At 41.2% G+C, this 16,671-nt stretch overlaps 2 protein-coding genes and 1 pseudogene across 3 annotated transcripts; 1 reads left to right on the top strand and 2 right to left on the bottom strand.

The window, feature by feature from the left end:
• Window positions 1–13: 13 nt before the first annotated feature.
• Window positions 14–2,585, bottom strand: LOC136444640 (large ribosomal subunit protein mL50-like). Its single transcript, XM_066442295.1, has 4 exons — window positions 2,454–2,585; window positions 1,746–1,873; window positions 940–1,078; window positions 14–504 (listed from the first exon to the last, which is right to left on the bottom strand). The coding sequence occupies exons 1-4, from the start codon at window positions 2,529–2,531 to the stop codon at window positions 298–300; spliced, it is 552 nt and encodes a 183-aa protein (XP_066298392.1). The 5' UTR covers window positions 2,532–2,585; the 3' UTR covers window positions 14–297.
• A 189-nt stretch (window positions 2,586–2,774) lies between these two features.
• On the top strand, window positions 2,775–12,761 carry LOC136444575 (arginine/serine-rich coiled-coil protein 2-like). 2 transcript variants are annotated; one of them, XM_066442190.1, is made up of 10 exons: window positions 2,775–2,902; window positions 6,216–6,335; window positions 7,188–7,280; window positions 7,890–8,488; window positions 8,913–9,260; window positions 9,492–9,724; window positions 10,063–10,196; window positions 10,379–10,480; window positions 10,865–10,984; window positions 11,448–12,761. In XM_066442190.1, the coding sequence occupies exons 1-10, from the start codon at window positions 2,810–2,812 to the stop codon at window positions 11,598–11,600; spliced, it is 1,995 nt and encodes a 664-aa protein (XP_066298287.1). In that variant the 5' UTR covers window positions 2,775–2,809; the 3' UTR covers window positions 11,601–12,761. The 2 variants fall into 2 exon arrangements, with proteins under 2 accessions (XP_066298287.1, XP_066298298.1); XM_066442201.1 differs by lacking the exon at window positions 7,188–7,280.
• Window positions 12,762–12,959: 198 nt separating this feature from the next.
• Window positions 12,960–16,671, bottom strand: LOC136444584 (kelch-like protein 24 pseudogene; annotated as a pseudogene).

Raw genomic sequence — 16,671 nt, 5'->3', positions numbered from 1 at the left:
GAAGGTTGAAGACTCCTTTCAAACTGTTTATTTCAATCTGTAAACATAGACTGGCACAATAAAGCACTCAAAAGTTCCAAATGTTTTGATGAACAGAAGGTAGGATAGATGTTCTGGACTTACATGTACCTGTGTATGAATAACAAGTCTTTATTCATACAATACTATCTTTAATATGTGAATATCTGGAATATCTTTCATGATTTAAGTAGCTTAGAGAAAAACATCCTGAAAAGACAAAATAATTACCAGTGTTTCAGTTCAAACAGTTTTTTTTTTACAAGAAGCGGACACCTATTATGAATCTTTCTTTACTAAATGATCATAGGCATCCCATTGGATATTGACATTTGGGGGAAGGTCTTTTTCAATCAGCTGATTGTAAACATCATTGTCTACTACTGCTGTTTTGTAGAATTCCAGTACGTCTTGAAAGGTTTTCATGTTTGCCAGCTCAGCATTTGGAACTTCATGGCCAAACTCCTTGTAGCATCTTGATAAAACCTGTGGAAAAAAAATCACAAACCCATAAGTCAGTTAGACAAGACTAGCTGGATATCAAGGTTCTTTGTATACAAGTTACAACCAGTACTAATTACCTGCTAATGTTTTGGTAGTCCTGCTATCCTCAGGGCATTACTATCTGACTAGTTCTACTTCCCACTGCTAGGTGGAGCTACAGTGGGAAGGAAGCAGTCCCAAATGTGACTAAGCTCATATCCCCTCACCACAGTTAAAGATAACAGCTGACATACAAATATTGAATACAAAGAACATACAGCTGTAATACCAAGGAAAGGTATATCCATAGATTACATATAACATCACAAAATTCAAATCACTTGAACGTTGAAGATAGCAAGTAGGTTAAAGAGAAGGTACTGAATTCCTTATCTATATGATACCCTGTTTTTTTTTTCAGAAAGAACCAAAATGTACCTGGAATTTGGTGCTGATGTTTTCAACACTGACATTTCTCCAGTTTTCTGTTGGTCCTCCTCGGATTTCTGCTGCCATGCCTTCCAATCTCTCCTGTAGGTCGGGTGGTGGCTGATAAGCTCTGGACTTTCTTGTGGGTCTAGAGACAAGAAATAACTGAATACTAGGCTACACAACAACCTCAGGCATGTTAGAGAACCCAACTCCATTATCAATAAGTGTAGAGGTCCATGCACACTGTTCAGACAGCTCAAATCAGGAGAAGTCAGACTGATGCACAGCGCAGAAGAAAAGCGGATCCGCAGAAAAGAGCTTTACAACAGAACTGAGTCAGCTTACAGATGTGATTTTTGTGGCAGAGACTGCCATTCTCGTATAGGGCTGTTTAGCCATAGTCGATGCTGTAGGGCTGTTGCGAATTAGGATTTTACCATGGTCAATACGGACTGACGGAGGCCATATATAGAGGTCCATCCAGTGTGAGTGGATCAAGCCTAAGTCTAGTCGTATGCAGCTTGTACCCACTGTACAAAAGTGACATATTACACCTAACTGGCTAAAGGCAATCTAGAAGTTATGCAAATGAACAAACTAATCTGCATATATGAAGGGTGATTACAAACATGTACTTGTTGGGTTTATCTTAGCCATGGGGACTGTTGGAGGGTTTTTCTTGCTTGCAGTCTTATACAATAGCCCTATCAAAGGTCGAGGAGCCCCCCATTATGGTAAACGGAAAAGTGTTCAAATAAAGTAACAGACATTGACCAGATAAATGTGATCAGTTGAGAGTTAACTGAACCCACCTCTGTGACAGAACGTCCAGAGCCTCCTGTTCAGCTGCTGCCAGCTCCTTGTCACCTGACCCTCCAAACAGACTGGACAGAAGTCCGCCTCCTTCGCTGTAGGCTCTACTACCGGTACATACTGTTGCCTGTTCCATGAAGAAGCACATCAAAAAGATAAACATTTATCTCTCGCTAAAAAACCCCAGAATGGACTGAAATATTGTGTTTTCGACATTTATAACTTATGTCCTTCACCATTGCGAGTATGCATGCGCATGGTCAAAGGTGAAGGCCCGGCTTGTAAACAGTTCTAGTATCGACCGTTGTCCCAATTTGTATAACAATGTCTAGATGGGTTTCGTTTGTGTCTTAATTAGGGGCCTTCACCCCCCCTTGACTGTGGGCATGCATACTAGTACTCGGAATGGTGAACAAGATAATTTATAAATGTCGAAAACGCAATATTTCAGTCCATTCTGTTTACGACTCAGTTGAACCAAACGTAGATTCAAATGTCTCTATAACACGCTGTCCGTTGCAGTTGTTATGGCTATCAAATTATATTTTTACCCTACAAAGTACACTGCCAACCCCCCTCCCCACCAAAAAACTATCCACTGTTCTTTCAAAAACCCAACGTTGTCACACGATGTACGGCAACCAATGAGGCTAAAAACCATCTATGTGTGATGTAGAGAGCAAGAGATACTTAGGAAAAAGTAATACCTTTTGTAAGTGAAAAGATTTTCTCGATAAAGCAAAGAAATTCCTGAAAAGCGTTTTTCCAGCCAAGGGCGCAGCCATTTTGGACTCAGCTCTCGTGCAGAAATCAACTATCGTGAGAAAAGGCAAGATTCATTTTTAAGTTTAGGGACAAAGCAATATTGCTCCATGGGTTTCGTTACAGACACAGGAACTCTCGAATAAGAATTCAAAGCCCATCATTATAACAGTTATTATGTCAAAAATAATAATGTACTTCAAAATGTATTGATCATATGAAAAGTCGACTCAGCTGAAGGGATTCAGTTACTTTCGATACTGAGTTTTGAATATAAAACGTACTGTCCCCAGACACCAAGATGGACGCCTTGGCTGGGTATGATAGTGAAGGCAGCGAGTCAAATGATTCAGCTTTCACCGAAAAACCTCGCCCTTTCCCGTTAAAAAAGCAGGTGAGATGTACAGAATATACTTCATAGTAAACTTTCTGACAAAATTTGTGGCAGGTAAAGGCGACTGTGCCGATATTTTGAGCTAAAACTTTGAATGTTTTGTAGCCCTCGAGGGCGCCCGACTGAGAACAACATGAAAACATTTCTTGCCAAATATGGCGGTGTACCCCCCCCCCCCCCACAAGTACATGTTTGTGATGTTATTTTGAAATTATATGTAACGTTGGGTAACATAAATTCGGGATTTTTCCGATAATGGTTGACTGAAATCAATCTAGCAGAACAATAAACCATCCTTTTTTTCTATTATTCTGTCAGTATCATGGACTGTCTTTGCACTAATCATATAGAGTCAATTCCACATTACCGAGAGGGTGTTTGTTGCCTTTTGTTCTAACATTTACAAAACCTTTGTAACAATCTATGTGAGATAAGGAACTGTTAAGAACAATTTCCAACATTTATTTGGTGTTATAAATATTTTCTGCTGTGTTCCAACAGGTTAAACATTGAACACATTATTTGTATTAGTTTCTAAACTGTTGCAACATAGATTGATTATTTGTTTGAACATGTTCCAACATTCTACAAATATGATATAACTGGGTCAGTGGGCAGGGAACAGGGCAATTCACACATCCCTTCAAAGTCTAGGGGATTAGGCCTAGGTGCCATGCATAGACACCTAAAGACAAAAGAGTTGCCAGTGTCCAGACGTGAAATCTAAAAATATACAGAGGCAGACAATAGAGCCTGATTAGCACCTACTTTTATGGGGGCAATAACCCAAATCTACCATTTTGAGAATGATGCAAAATGTTGGAACATGTTCCAACAGTAGAACAATCACACAGATGTTTGAAAACTGTTCTAAATAAAGAGATATTTGTGCAAATACTTTCATAATATTTCCAAAATATATAGATGAGTTCAAACATGTTAAAACTTTCATTTCTAATTGTTTGAACGGTCTGGAATTGTTTTGACTGAAATAGTCTTTTCTCTAAAATTGTTCAAACTTATTAGCAATATCATCTGAAAACCCTCTCAGTGACATGGAATTGACTCTATATGGTAGATTTTGTCTCTAGTCGTGCTGACACAATGATATTTCAACTTAAAACTACCGTCCGCCGCACGCACAATGACGGTGCTGTCGGACAGGGGTGCACATTAATTCGGGAGAGAAGATTCGTCTTGAATATCTTACCGCTAATCACATTTTATACAGCAGCTATTCGTTCCATCCTTGGCTTGAGGAGAGTGCTATGGATATAGACGTGTCCAAGTAAAAAAAAATACACGAAAAAACCGCCGCACCGCACACATCAGGCCTTTGCTAACATCCCGTTTGTTGAGTCGGTAGGTTAACGTCACTCAAAGTCGATCCCCACCGTCATGGCAACGTGCACATTATTCATGGCAAGTTAGCTGGATGCCGTAGCAATGGTTATACTACTATGTCCATGTGTTCCTTGTTGTGTTAGGAGCAAACTTTGAGGAAAATATCGTCTTCAGTCCACTATCACACGCAACATTTAGACAAAAAAGTGTTCCTCACAAACCTTTTGTCGTCTGCTTGACGACATGATTCTGGGTAACAATATGGCGGCGGGAAAATACACGTGCCGTAGGTTGTAGCAACAAAGAGGAGTTTTGATGATTGATCACACTTAGAATCCAGTTGCAGGTTAGCAAAAGAGATTGTAATAAGTTGTCTTGTAAATAATTGTGTTTAGCAGGCAGGAGATGTGACATTTGTCTTATAAACCAGCGAACAACCGTGCAGTGTGAGTCTCCCACGAAGCCCCCAGACTCTGTCAATAAGGGACGGAGAGTTTTTGACGTCGCCAACTTCTAATGCATTGTTATCGAAGCTTTTCAGACAGTGTTCTGAATGCGTTAGTCTGTCAAGTTTGCATTTCTAGCGGTATTACTGATGTTGCATCTAGCACATATCCCTAAATACCCCGTTTTCGAAAAATCCCGAATTTAAGTACCCCACGAATTTATGTTACCCAACGTTACATTGTACTAATAAGTAGCTTCTAACAAAAAGACTTAAGCTTGCATACGGAGAAAAATCAAGATATTACAAGGATTCCACTTGCATGATATTTTGGGTTTTGCAAGTAACCACCTCAAAGAATATGATTTGATATTTTGTTCCCATAATTTTTTTGGGCTGTAGAATTATACTTTTTAGAAAAATTAAGTTAACATCATAGTGTATGTAACTTGTCAAAATATCTGTATAGTTGTCTATTTGAGTTGAATTTATATTTGTCTATCGCGAAATTTGCCACAGGAGTTTTTCTACCAAAAGGGTTGACCAGCCCCTCCAGAGTAGGCAATGTTAACCCAAGGAGGTTATTCTTAACCCCTCCTTGTATTGGTTAACCTTACTGTGGGCTGACTCTTCTGGCCAATTATTCCCTTTTTTTGCCAAATTTTACGATTCATACCCCTGTAGGAAGGCCTGGTTGAGGTTGTACTTTTGCTGTCATTAGTATGTAGGGTGTCGCTTTCAGGGCCTTTCATTTGGAAACACAATCATCTGTACTCTGTTCAATTACACACAAATGTGCCTCCCGTGGACTTGATGAAGTCCTGCTGTAGCAGCAATGTTCAGCATGATTTACTGGGGTTTATCATTTCATCAAATTATGTCTGAAATGGAGATTGCTTCCGCAGCACATTGCGGCCTTGTGGTTAGGGTGATCCACCCAGAATCTAGAGGTCCTGGGCTTGAATTTTATTAACGGGTCCCAATACAACTTACATGTATCCTTTCGAGAAAGGCACTCCCCATGATAAATGAGTCCTTAAGATAGTCCTTCTCTGGGGGATATATGGTTTAATATTCACTATGATATTGCCTGTCCACTTGGTGTTACACTGTTAGCACAATGTCGACTCTACTGACCTCATGAATAATGTACCACTGTACTACGGTAGTTGCTTTTTTTATGTAGATCCTCTTTGTTACAACTTACAATAATTTAGATACTAGTACCCTTTGTAACAAACATACAACATGGAATTTTGTTTGCAAGATTTTTATCAATTTTTTAGAGGCTATGACAGAACTCACTTTGGAAGTTTTAATTAGGAAGTACATGTAGCACGCTCTCATGGAGTATATTTGTGCTTATATTTCAGACCCTAGACCAGTTTTGTTAACTTATTTGTCTTAAACCTGTTTTACATGTATAAGAGGAGCATTACAAGACGTCATCTATGAAAGACAAAGAGTGTTAAATTCATGAGATATGCTTAAAGTTGTATCATAAAAGTCAGTGCTGTTTCATAGGTCCCTGTTGTGATGGTGCAGCCACAAGCAGATGTGAAGTATAGGAGAGAAAGCCAGAAGGCAGCTGCCAGTTCTAGTGGTTCGCAGGCTGGGATGTCTGAGCTACAGAAAGACCCAGAGGTAAAGTCATGTCTCTTTACCGTTCAGACACTTGTAACTAACGGCCAAGCATGTTGTTGTATTGATTTTATGCTGTAGTAATACAGGGTTGCACACATCATGAAAAATTGATTTTGGGGATTCTAAAATGACTTTAAAGTCACTGTAAATTCTTAGTTTTCAGTTCTGTGTGTGATACAATTTATCAATATTATATGGGATATTGTCGGATTTGTGAGCAAAGTTTGACCCAATTCTGCCAGTGATCTATTCATGTACATGTATGTGTAGTATTTCTGTCACAGAGATATGTGTGCTTTGTTTGTCGGACTGATAGTGGTTCTGTTTATCTCCCATAGTTTGAGACCTAGTCCAGGAAATTAACAACTTTTTTCCCCACAGAATTTTACATGGCAGTGGAGAACAACTAGTATTTTATTGGACTATGATGATATGTTCTTTATGAATTATAGTTACGTGCATGAAATATTCATTATACACAGTATAGGTCTTCTCAAAATGTCTCAAAATTGTTCTAGAATTGTCTGGACCTCTGTCTACATGTTAAAATCTTTGAAATTCATCCATGTATTGAAAAAGATGCTATTTTCCACATGTAGACTGAGGTTACAGCTCAACTTTGGTGCAATTTATTTTCTCCTGGAATGTCTGCATTTCAACATTCTCTAACTTAGAGTTAGAGTTACCATTTTATCCAAATTCTGGAGGTGAGTGTTTTGCATATAACAAGTTAGCATCTTAGATGTAAATACACTTGGAAGGAGCACTGAAGCATAGTCTACTGTCCTAGTACAGTGGAAGAGATGTAAAAACACATAATAACACCTCTATAATTGATGAACTATGCACCAGCTTAAACCATGCCTCGGCGAGCCCAGTACTCCGAGTGAAGCTGGCCGGGACAAAAGCATCCGGCCCTTCTTGTTAGACCGGTGGCCGCTACAGGTAAATAGCTGCTTGGTGTCTGTAGATATCTCAGACTGAGTCTTCTCGTGTATGAAAAAGTATCTATTCTTCATCGTATTGTGTATTTATGTGATATGTCTACGTTTCCCTAGATTTATAGAAAGAAAGACAGACAATTATTGCTTTGGTACTGCTTGCTGTAATCATGCTAATCTTTGTCTAGCTTTGATATGAAAAGCAATGATATTTACTTTGGCTATACAAATGCGTGTATGAATACAAGGATTTGAACGTTGCATCACACAAATTTCGGCATCACTGAAAAAGAAAAGTATTATTTTTACATCGTTATATCAATATAATACAAACTGTAACAAAGAGATACGGGTTTTGTAATCTAGTATCAATTTCTGGTGCAAAGCTTGAACTAAACAATAAACTACCTATTTGATGAAATAAGTCCAAATGGCAAAGTAAAATCTCACACAACAAGCAAAGGAATGAGTTATCACCGTTTTGGATAAAAGAAAAGATATTTAAACTTGCTTCTAGTCTGTTTTCTTCCAGGTGGACGACTCTGCCACTTCTTGATACTAACTTTGTTTTGTTGCATTATCCCTTGTAAGACGCCACTTCTTCCCAAAACAGGACAAGTCCGTCTCAAACAGACGTCACTCTGGCAGATCCCCATCATCCGATCGTTGCCCGTCCCCGAGAAGACGACGAGATTCATCGCGGTCGGCAAGTCTGAGTCCACGGAAGTCTCACTCACCCGAGGATCTGCGAAAGAAGTCTCACAACAAAGACAACACAAGATACTCCAAGTCTCCTAGTAAATCCAAGATGTCAAGGTCTCCCAAAAGGTCAAGATCACCAAGGAGTTCACCAAAAGCTTCAAGGTCACCAAGAAGGTCAAGGATATCGCAGACACCATCACCCAGAAGATCTGTCTCACCCAGGAAGGGATATAGAGGTTCAAGATCATTACGAAGTCCTTCTCCAAAGCATAAGAGGTCTAGGTCACCCAAGAAGAGGTCGCACAGGAGTAAGGGGTCTCCAGAGGGGAGACACAGACAAAAATCTCCGGACAAGAGACGGCGTTCCCGCGATAGGGTACGTGGCTCACGGGACAGTCCAGTTCGGAGGCCGTCCCGAGACTGGGAGAAGGGCAGACCCAAGGACAGGAGGGACTCACGCAGGTCACCGGACAGGAGACGACGGAGGTCACGTTCAAGGTCACCTCCCAGGTTGGTTCAAGTCTTCTTTTGCACTTTCTATGTTACCAACAAACAAATCTCTGCTTAACATTGCAATTGTCAGTTGTACATGTATAATTACAAGGTGTTGCTTTTGTTTTGGGATCAGTCTAAGAATTCCTCATTGGAAATACAGTTTCCTTTTGTCACATGCACATACATGCCATCACAGTTCTTAGATCAATTAAAAGATTAGATTGAACTTGTCATCAACAAATAAGGATAAACATGTAAGTGATTTTTAGCATTTTTCTGGAATATTTCCAGTATAGATACAAAAACTGCCTTTTTTGGTTTGATAAAACATCTGCTATTTCCTGTGTTTTAGTATTTGTCAGGAATATTTCCAGTATAGATGGGTTTTTTGTTTGTTAAAACATCCACTACGTGTATTTCCTGTTTCTCTGGTCTGTAGAGAGGCGCGGAGGCGTTCCAAGTCACCATCTCCAGACAGGAAGCATTCGTCCTCCAGATCACCCTCCCCTCACAGATCAAAATCAGGGTCAAAGAGACATCCGAGATCCCAATCCCGATCACTCAGCCCAGCTAGATCTAAGTCACCTCACCATGGAGGTTCAAAATCAAGGTCGAGATCTCCCAGAAAGCAGTCAAGGTCACCACGCAAGCAGTCTAGATCTCCTCGTAGAAGGTCAAGGTCGCGCTCACCATTCGTACGGAAGAGGTCAAGATCTCCAAGGAGACGTCATTCTAGGTCACCCATACTCAGGAGAGATCATCGGAGGTCCCCTCCACGGAGGAGAAGGTTGGTTCTATAGCTTGTTACGTCCATGTTACAAGCCTTGATGTGATGATAGCCATTTTGTTACTAGGAATAGAAGAACAAATTTGTAGGCATGCAAAGCAATGCATCCATCTAGTAGGATTTGATTCCATTAGCCTATGATCTTGATTACAAAAGTCGTGGTAAAGTACACATAATGTATTACAGGTTCATTACATACTTACATATGTAATACATTATATTTGTGTGCAGTCCCCACAGAGGTATGCGTGGTCGCGGTCGGGGCCGTGGACGTGGGCGCCGCCATAGCCCTGCTCGCCGGGACCGGTCAGGTTCCTCGTCTGGAAGTGCCAGTCCAACCGGTGACCCCGCCCTCGACGCGCAGGACGCTCTCCGCAGAAGACTGGAGCGCGCCAAGAAAAAGCAGCAGGAGAAGGCAGAACGAGAGAAAGCTGAGATGGAGGCTAAACTAGAAAGTGGTGAAGGTAGGATGGTGTTGAAAGATAATAGCCTCTAGCAGGCTCCATAGGTTGCTGGAAAAATAGTAGAAATTGGCCAAATAGACAGATTACATACCTGAGGAGTTTAAGCCGAGAGTACAGCTTACCTCCTCACAGGCTGTGTAAGTTGCAAGCTATACTCCCAGCTTAAACTCCTCCGGCATGTAATCTGTTTATTTCTAGCAATCTATGGAGCCTGGTAGATGCTAGAAAGATAAAACGTCAAGGCATTGTAAGAAGTTCTTATGCTTCATCATTGTGTCGTTCGTGTTGTTGTTATGGCTTTTTTTGTCATGTGTTAAAGGAATTTATATGTGTTTCAGCTGCTGCAGGTGCGCCCCCCTCCATCGCTGGAGTGAACCCTCTGCTGGCAGGACAGCAGGTGACACCCCAGGAGGCGGTATGTGCAGCTGCCAGGGCCATGCAGATGAAGGTGGCTGCTGAGACAGGCATACAGGTGAAAACCTCATACTGTACATGACTTTACTTGACCTGACTATATAGTGTATCAACTTGCATAGTCCTTATGCTGTGATGATTTTTGAAACATATGAAATTTCAGCTGAAGAGGGTTGTTAATCAGAAAGACTTATACTAAGTTAAATCATTTCTAACTGCATGTTTTATGTGTGTTGTCAGGTGCCAAGTTACTACAACCCGACTGCAGTGAACCCCATGAAGTATGCAGAGCAGATGCAGAAAAGAAAACTGCTCTGGGCTGGCAAAAAGGAGAAGAAAGAGGTGGGTCCACAGACCTTGTTAAACAATGCTAGGTTATCTTTACTATCGTAATCTATTAACTGCTATTGGTATTGTTATGTTTCATCTTCTTGTAAATATATTCCATATTCCATATACATATTGAGGTAGAGTTCTAGCTTGTCTTTCCAACTTTGTTTTTGGTTGTATGGAAGTTTGGATGGGTATCAATTTGAATGATTTGTAATGTTCCTTGCCTTAGTGAGTTGTACGCAGAAATACATTTCTTTCTCCGTTAGGTTAGATGAAGAAAAATATTTAACTTACTTTGTCATTCATTAGCATGTATCCGCATAAGGTCCATGTCTTGCTCAACTTTTTCAGTTATTTGACTATTTGAGTGTCCCATCTGTATCTATATCTTAGGGTGACGCTCCTGCGGGCACCGTCTGGGACAAAACCAAGTTCCACGACGAGGCCACGCAGGCTAAGTTCCGGCGACTGATGGGAATCCATGGAGAGGCATCCGGCAGTGGGGAAAGTCATGTAAGTCCAGCTTAATTTCTTCAGCTATGTGTAAGTACTGTACCAAGTTGTAGAGTATTCTTAAATGTGATACATAGAGCTTGCAATAAAAGGCAGCCGAAAAGTCTCAGATATTGATAAAGTCTAAGACTTGTATTTATCCAAAGCATGGTCAAGCTCTCAATTTGCATGGAATACTTAGCTGTTACATATCTATAATCCAATCTTGGAATTCTAGACCTCTGCTATAGTACATGTACAGTCAAATTTGCCACCTCTGTTTTGGGGCCACCTGGGCTTTTTTTCTGTATTTTTCCCAATCATTTGTTATTTGCTCGATCTTGGTTATTTTAGCAACACCCCAGGGGTGGAAGCATTTTTTATTTCTTATTCTAACCATATCACACGGTGAGTGGCCAACATGAATATTGTTGACTGTAGTTGTCAGCTGACTTTGAGTTTGATATTGTTTATCTGTCTTTAGGCACCAGTGGAGGGGCCGGACATTCAACAGGAGCAGGAGAAACTTTTCCGTTCCTTGGAAGCGCAGTACGAGTTTGCACGTGGCACGACACACACCCAGAAGGGCGTTGGGCTCGGCTTTTCGTCAGCACGGCAACCTGGTCCCACGCTATAACAAAACAAACAGTTGTTACCTGTGTAAAACAGCAGTACTGTAGGCAGAATGACTACAGCAGCGTTTTCTACTTCCTGTGTTACGTGTTGAAGAATGTGAAACATAGTCAGACATAGTTGAAGTTACAGTGTATCAGTAACAGAGTTAAGGAGAAGTGGTGAAAGACATCCTTTCTTGACTTGTGTTCTTTGCATACAACAGTATCAAGCATTGAAGCTATTTGGTTATCAAAAAGAACAAATTATATCATCATGTAATCCTTGAAAAGATCTTTTGGTCTAATGCAATCAGTACATACGAAGCTGACAGAGTTAATGTGTGTCTAAAGTTGGAATCAATATATATCACAGATTTTTTTAATTTTACCTCATGTTTTGAAACAGCAAATCAGTTGTACTTGTATGAAAGAGGTGCATGTTAACATTGCTTATCCATAGTTCCCTATGGCTATTGCTTGGTGGATAAAACTGTTTTCTTTCTGTAGGAATATCAAAGCAATATACAACTAGTACATTTAATTTTTTAGAATATACTGGAGCCAGTATTGTGAAAGTGCTAGAATCGAAGCAGTATTTTTGCATTTTTGGTACACATTCAGACTCCCTTCAAAACGTAGGCAATTCTAGCAGCTGGGTAAATTCTACTGTTCTTTTGTAGCAAAAGTTGTACCCAATTTAACTGGGTTTGTAGGGCACAAAATGTTAAATGGATTACTTACTGTGTAGATTTATGTGTCCCCAGCATTGGTAGCTTTTTGACAGGATATACAGCACTTTAAAGGAGCTGGCAGATGTTCAGAAACATTAACTGGTAGATGTGTATTTGATAATACGTTATTTGGAATTTCAGACACATAGAAAATGTGCAAGTTTTGAATTACCCTGCAAAATACTGATTTTCATGTCATTGTTTATACCTAATACTATACAAACTGATAACTATTTCTTTGCTGTGAACTCTGGGTATTTAGTGCTCAATCAGTACCTTTTACATCCTTCTACTGGCAGCTTATATTTCTCCTGAGTGTTTGCCTGATGTTTCTCAATACCAGTTTTTCCTTTGTTGTTTCTGCAGTAAGTTTATGTCGAAGTTTCAGACTGTAAAAACTCTGTAATGTCATGCAAATATGGCATGCAAAGCAAAAGGAAAGCCATACATGTATCATTTGTGTGTGTCTACATTTATTTAGTTCTATATAGTAGAATTAAGATCCTAGGTTGTTCTACATGTCACATTGTGTTTGTCAAAGTACTTTTGACACTGCTGTAACGCTAATTCTATTGGCCACAAAAACTGACTAGTTCTGCTTTTATGCCAATCATGACACAGGAAACAATGAGCAAATGAATTAGTACAAAATTGATGTGTGCCAGAATATTTTATTGCAATGAAGCCAAAACATAAAACACCACCTCACACTGTAACCATATTTAGTACAAACATTGTGCTCCCTCAACAACACTGCATTGGGCATTGCTTTATTTTGCTGAATTCAGTACAATGTTGTATAATGAGGAACATGAGAATACATAATATTTTCTTTCCTGTGAGAAACGAAAAAAGCAGTTGTGAATGAAGACCATACACCTGATATTGTAGACACCTCACATTGCAATGTCTTGAAATATTACTACATTCCCCTAAGATGCCAACATAGCAACAGCAAAAGAAAAGCAAAAGACAACAAATAAATGCAAGTCAAGAAGTTCAAGTCAAGAAAAATACATGCAAAATGTTGAGAAATTAAAATGTAATAAAGTCTGTTTCCCATTATACTGCATAGTTGACATTAAAACCATTGTCACAACTCACAAACAACTAGACCTGTTGAATATTCAGCAAATGTAATGTATTACATGTCCTTGTGGCAAGTCATTATTGATCCATAACATTCTACACATATTAGTTCTGCTTTGGAATATAGACAGACAGACCCTAATTGTCATTATTACCAGAATTTACATTTAACAGTTACTACATTATTTGGGGGACATAATATACAAGTAACCTTTCGCACACTGAAGTAACCATTTGGCACCCCATTCTCTATTGGTTACAGAGTTAGGCAGCAGGGAGAAAATTCATTGTAGCTTCATCCTTACTAGCAGCTCCAATAGACAAGGTCTTCAGCAATTATCACATAGAATGAGAAGACTCAAATTAATTCATTAATAAAAAATCTCATCATGCCAGGGTGTCCTCACTCCTGTCTCAACTACATTATATTAAGAGATTCAAAAATTAACGGACGGTGTGGGAACTATGAGTCCATCTTTATTAGAATTCCTGATTTGTTCTAATAGATCTATTGCAGCATATGGCAACTATTTTTTTCTGTGTGTAGGAAGCAGCTTTATGTTTTCTTGTATTTCAGTATTGTTACTGAGAAGTGGCAGTTCACAGCTTCAGGGAGTGGGAGGGAGAATGTGAGCGTGTTTGTGGCCGGGTCGTAACACTGCACGGAGTCCAGGCTCTGGTCAGCCTCCTCTGTGGACCGCTGCTCCCGGTCAGACCCACCAGTGATGTACAACCGCCCGTTACACGCTGCAATACCGCAGAACTCCCACAGGGTGAGCCTCTCCGCTAACGAGATCCACGTGTCGGCCTTTGGATCGTAGCACAAGATGGCTGGCAGCTTGCCGCCAACAACATAGATGAGAGAGTTCAGTAGAGTAGCGTTGATGCATTCCCCCTTTCTGGGCATAGGTGCCCGAGTTTCCCAGCAGTCCTTATTTGAGACATAGCACTGGACCTGAGGACTACACACGCCAGTTTGCCCCTTCCCGCCTATGACGTAGAGTTTTCCATCGGAACTTGCAACAGCAAAGGAAGATACTGGATTGAGCAAAGGTTTCCCTTCTGTCCACTCATTTCTATTGGGTTCATACACCTCTACACTATCTAGATACTTGCAACCGTCGTCCTTCGAGCTGTCATACCCACCCACGGCATACACTTTGCCGTTAAGGACTGCCATTTTGTGTCTGCTTCTTCGCTGAGCCAAAGATGCAAGCTTACGCCACGTGCTGAGTTTTGTGTCAAGCTCCCAGACTGCTGACCCTTTCCAGCTGCCCCCTGACACGATGATGTTGTTGTGTAACGTGACAGCTGCGTACTCTACGGAGTTACGGAAATCGATGGCGAGGTCTAACAGGTCATTATCCCACATCTGCTCTGTGGGGTCAAAACAGTTGATGTGGTTGGTCGAGACGTCCTCTTCATTCTCCACGTGCGTCACCCCTCCTCCAACCACCAGGATCTGCGTGACCCCCGATCTTTCCCGGGGAACCGTCCGAGTGGAAGAGACCTCCTCGGGGGACAGGTGGTAGATAGATGCCTCCTCCATCAGACTCTCGAACCCTTCTGTTTTATTCACCAGCTGGTTCCGGCGCACGTTTCGAACAACGGACACCGGGTCCATCAGTGGGAATCTGATGTGTGGAAGCAGGTCTTTCAGCTGTGTCCCACGTGACTTTTTATCACATTGCACCCATCGTAACAGTGCCTCATACACCATCTCCTCCTTACTCACATTCAGCCTGTTGTCAGACATGTAACCTGCCAGCTCTCCTGGTGCTAGCTGGGTAAACTCCTCAGACTGACAGACGTCCGGGAAGTGTTCCAGCACGAAGTCCTGTGCTTTCTCTGCAAGCTCCGTGCAACACAGCGCCGAGGCAAAACGATGGATCCCGAGACAGTTTCCCGTTTCTAACATCTTCCCCAGGTACTTGGCACATGCCTGCACTATGGGTGTCAGCTGCATCAGGTTCGCAGCCTCCAGCAGCTGCTGTACATTGTTCTTGTTAATGACCAGTTCTGACGAGTAGATGTAACTCAGGATAGATTCTAGGATCGTGGGATTCATGTTTTTGATCACCACCTTCGTTTGTTTTGTTTCCTTGAGTCCGTTGGTAAACATGGCCTGGAAGTACCCGCTGCAACACGATAGAATGGCACGGTGGCATGGGAACTCGCGGTCACCCGCACAGAGAATCACATCTACAAGACAGCTGTCCATACGAAGGCGCTGTAGACCTTCTAGTATGTTGGTGGCGTGAGATGTGTTGGTGAACTTCTCGTTGCCGGTGGGGTTGTCGTCCACAGATGTATCTGACTGAGGTGAGGACAGTTGGGTTGTTTGTGGACATGACTCAGGGACCACCTGTACTCCTGCCATGGTGATGTTACAATCTGGTAAGGGAAACAAAAGATGGAGAATGTAAACAAAGAATAAAGGTGGTACATCAATTTCAATTGCCTTATCTAAATCTAAATATGTTTAGACTAAATTAGAGATCCAAAATTTCAACTAAACATCAACATCTTAACTTTGAAAAATGAAACCACTGATTCAGACTTGTGAGGTACTTTTCTTCAAAGGATAGCTGATATTTTTTCCTCCAGGCAAATCCGGTGAACCCGGAAGTGAAAACCCGGAAGTGAAATGTAACAGCCGCTACAGAACCAGTTCTGCAATACGCCGCCATCAATCTTGTTTCACAGGACAATATTCGAGCAGTTAAAACGTAATCATGGCGTGTTCGCCACCTGAACTCACGTCATTACTCACACTGTTTATTTACACAAGGCGCCGTCTGTGTTTACAGTCGCCAATATGCAACAATAAACCTGTACAACTCTGTAACCACAGTAACGTTAGACCTTAGTACTCGTCACATGCCATAGTCTCTTCGAAGTAGGACGTTTTTTAGCGTTCTGAAAGATGTTTAGACTATGTGATGATTCTTACAACCTCCTCTCTCAACGAGACTCATAAAGGGTCCAGGAGGAGGTACTTGTGGCAGATTGTGCCCCTATTTTCTGCATCACTTCACAACAGGTGCCCCTGTCACCAAGGCCACCAAAAACACAGCCAATTCTAGTACAGTACAAGGTAATATACGAAGTGCTCACCTGCTACAGAAGGTTATAACGAAGTTTCTTCAAGCACGCGTACGTAGGCCGGCCGTGGAAGTTGCAGGAAAAGTATGTTTGTGTTCGGGACGAGTTCGCCTCGCTTGGGCCAACAGCGGATATGGCACAAAGAGCCGAACAACACAGCATGGTACGG

Source organism: Branchiostoma lanceolatum, chromosome 1, assembly GCF_035083965.1.
Source record: "Branchiostoma lanceolatum isolate klBraLanc5 chromosome 1, klBraLanc5.hap2, whole genome shotgun sequence".
Lineage (NCBI taxonomy): Eukaryota > Metazoa > Chordata > Leptocardii > Amphioxiformes > Branchiostomatidae > Branchiostoma > Branchiostoma lanceolatum.
This window is presented reverse-complemented; position numbering and strand designations above follow the sequence as displayed.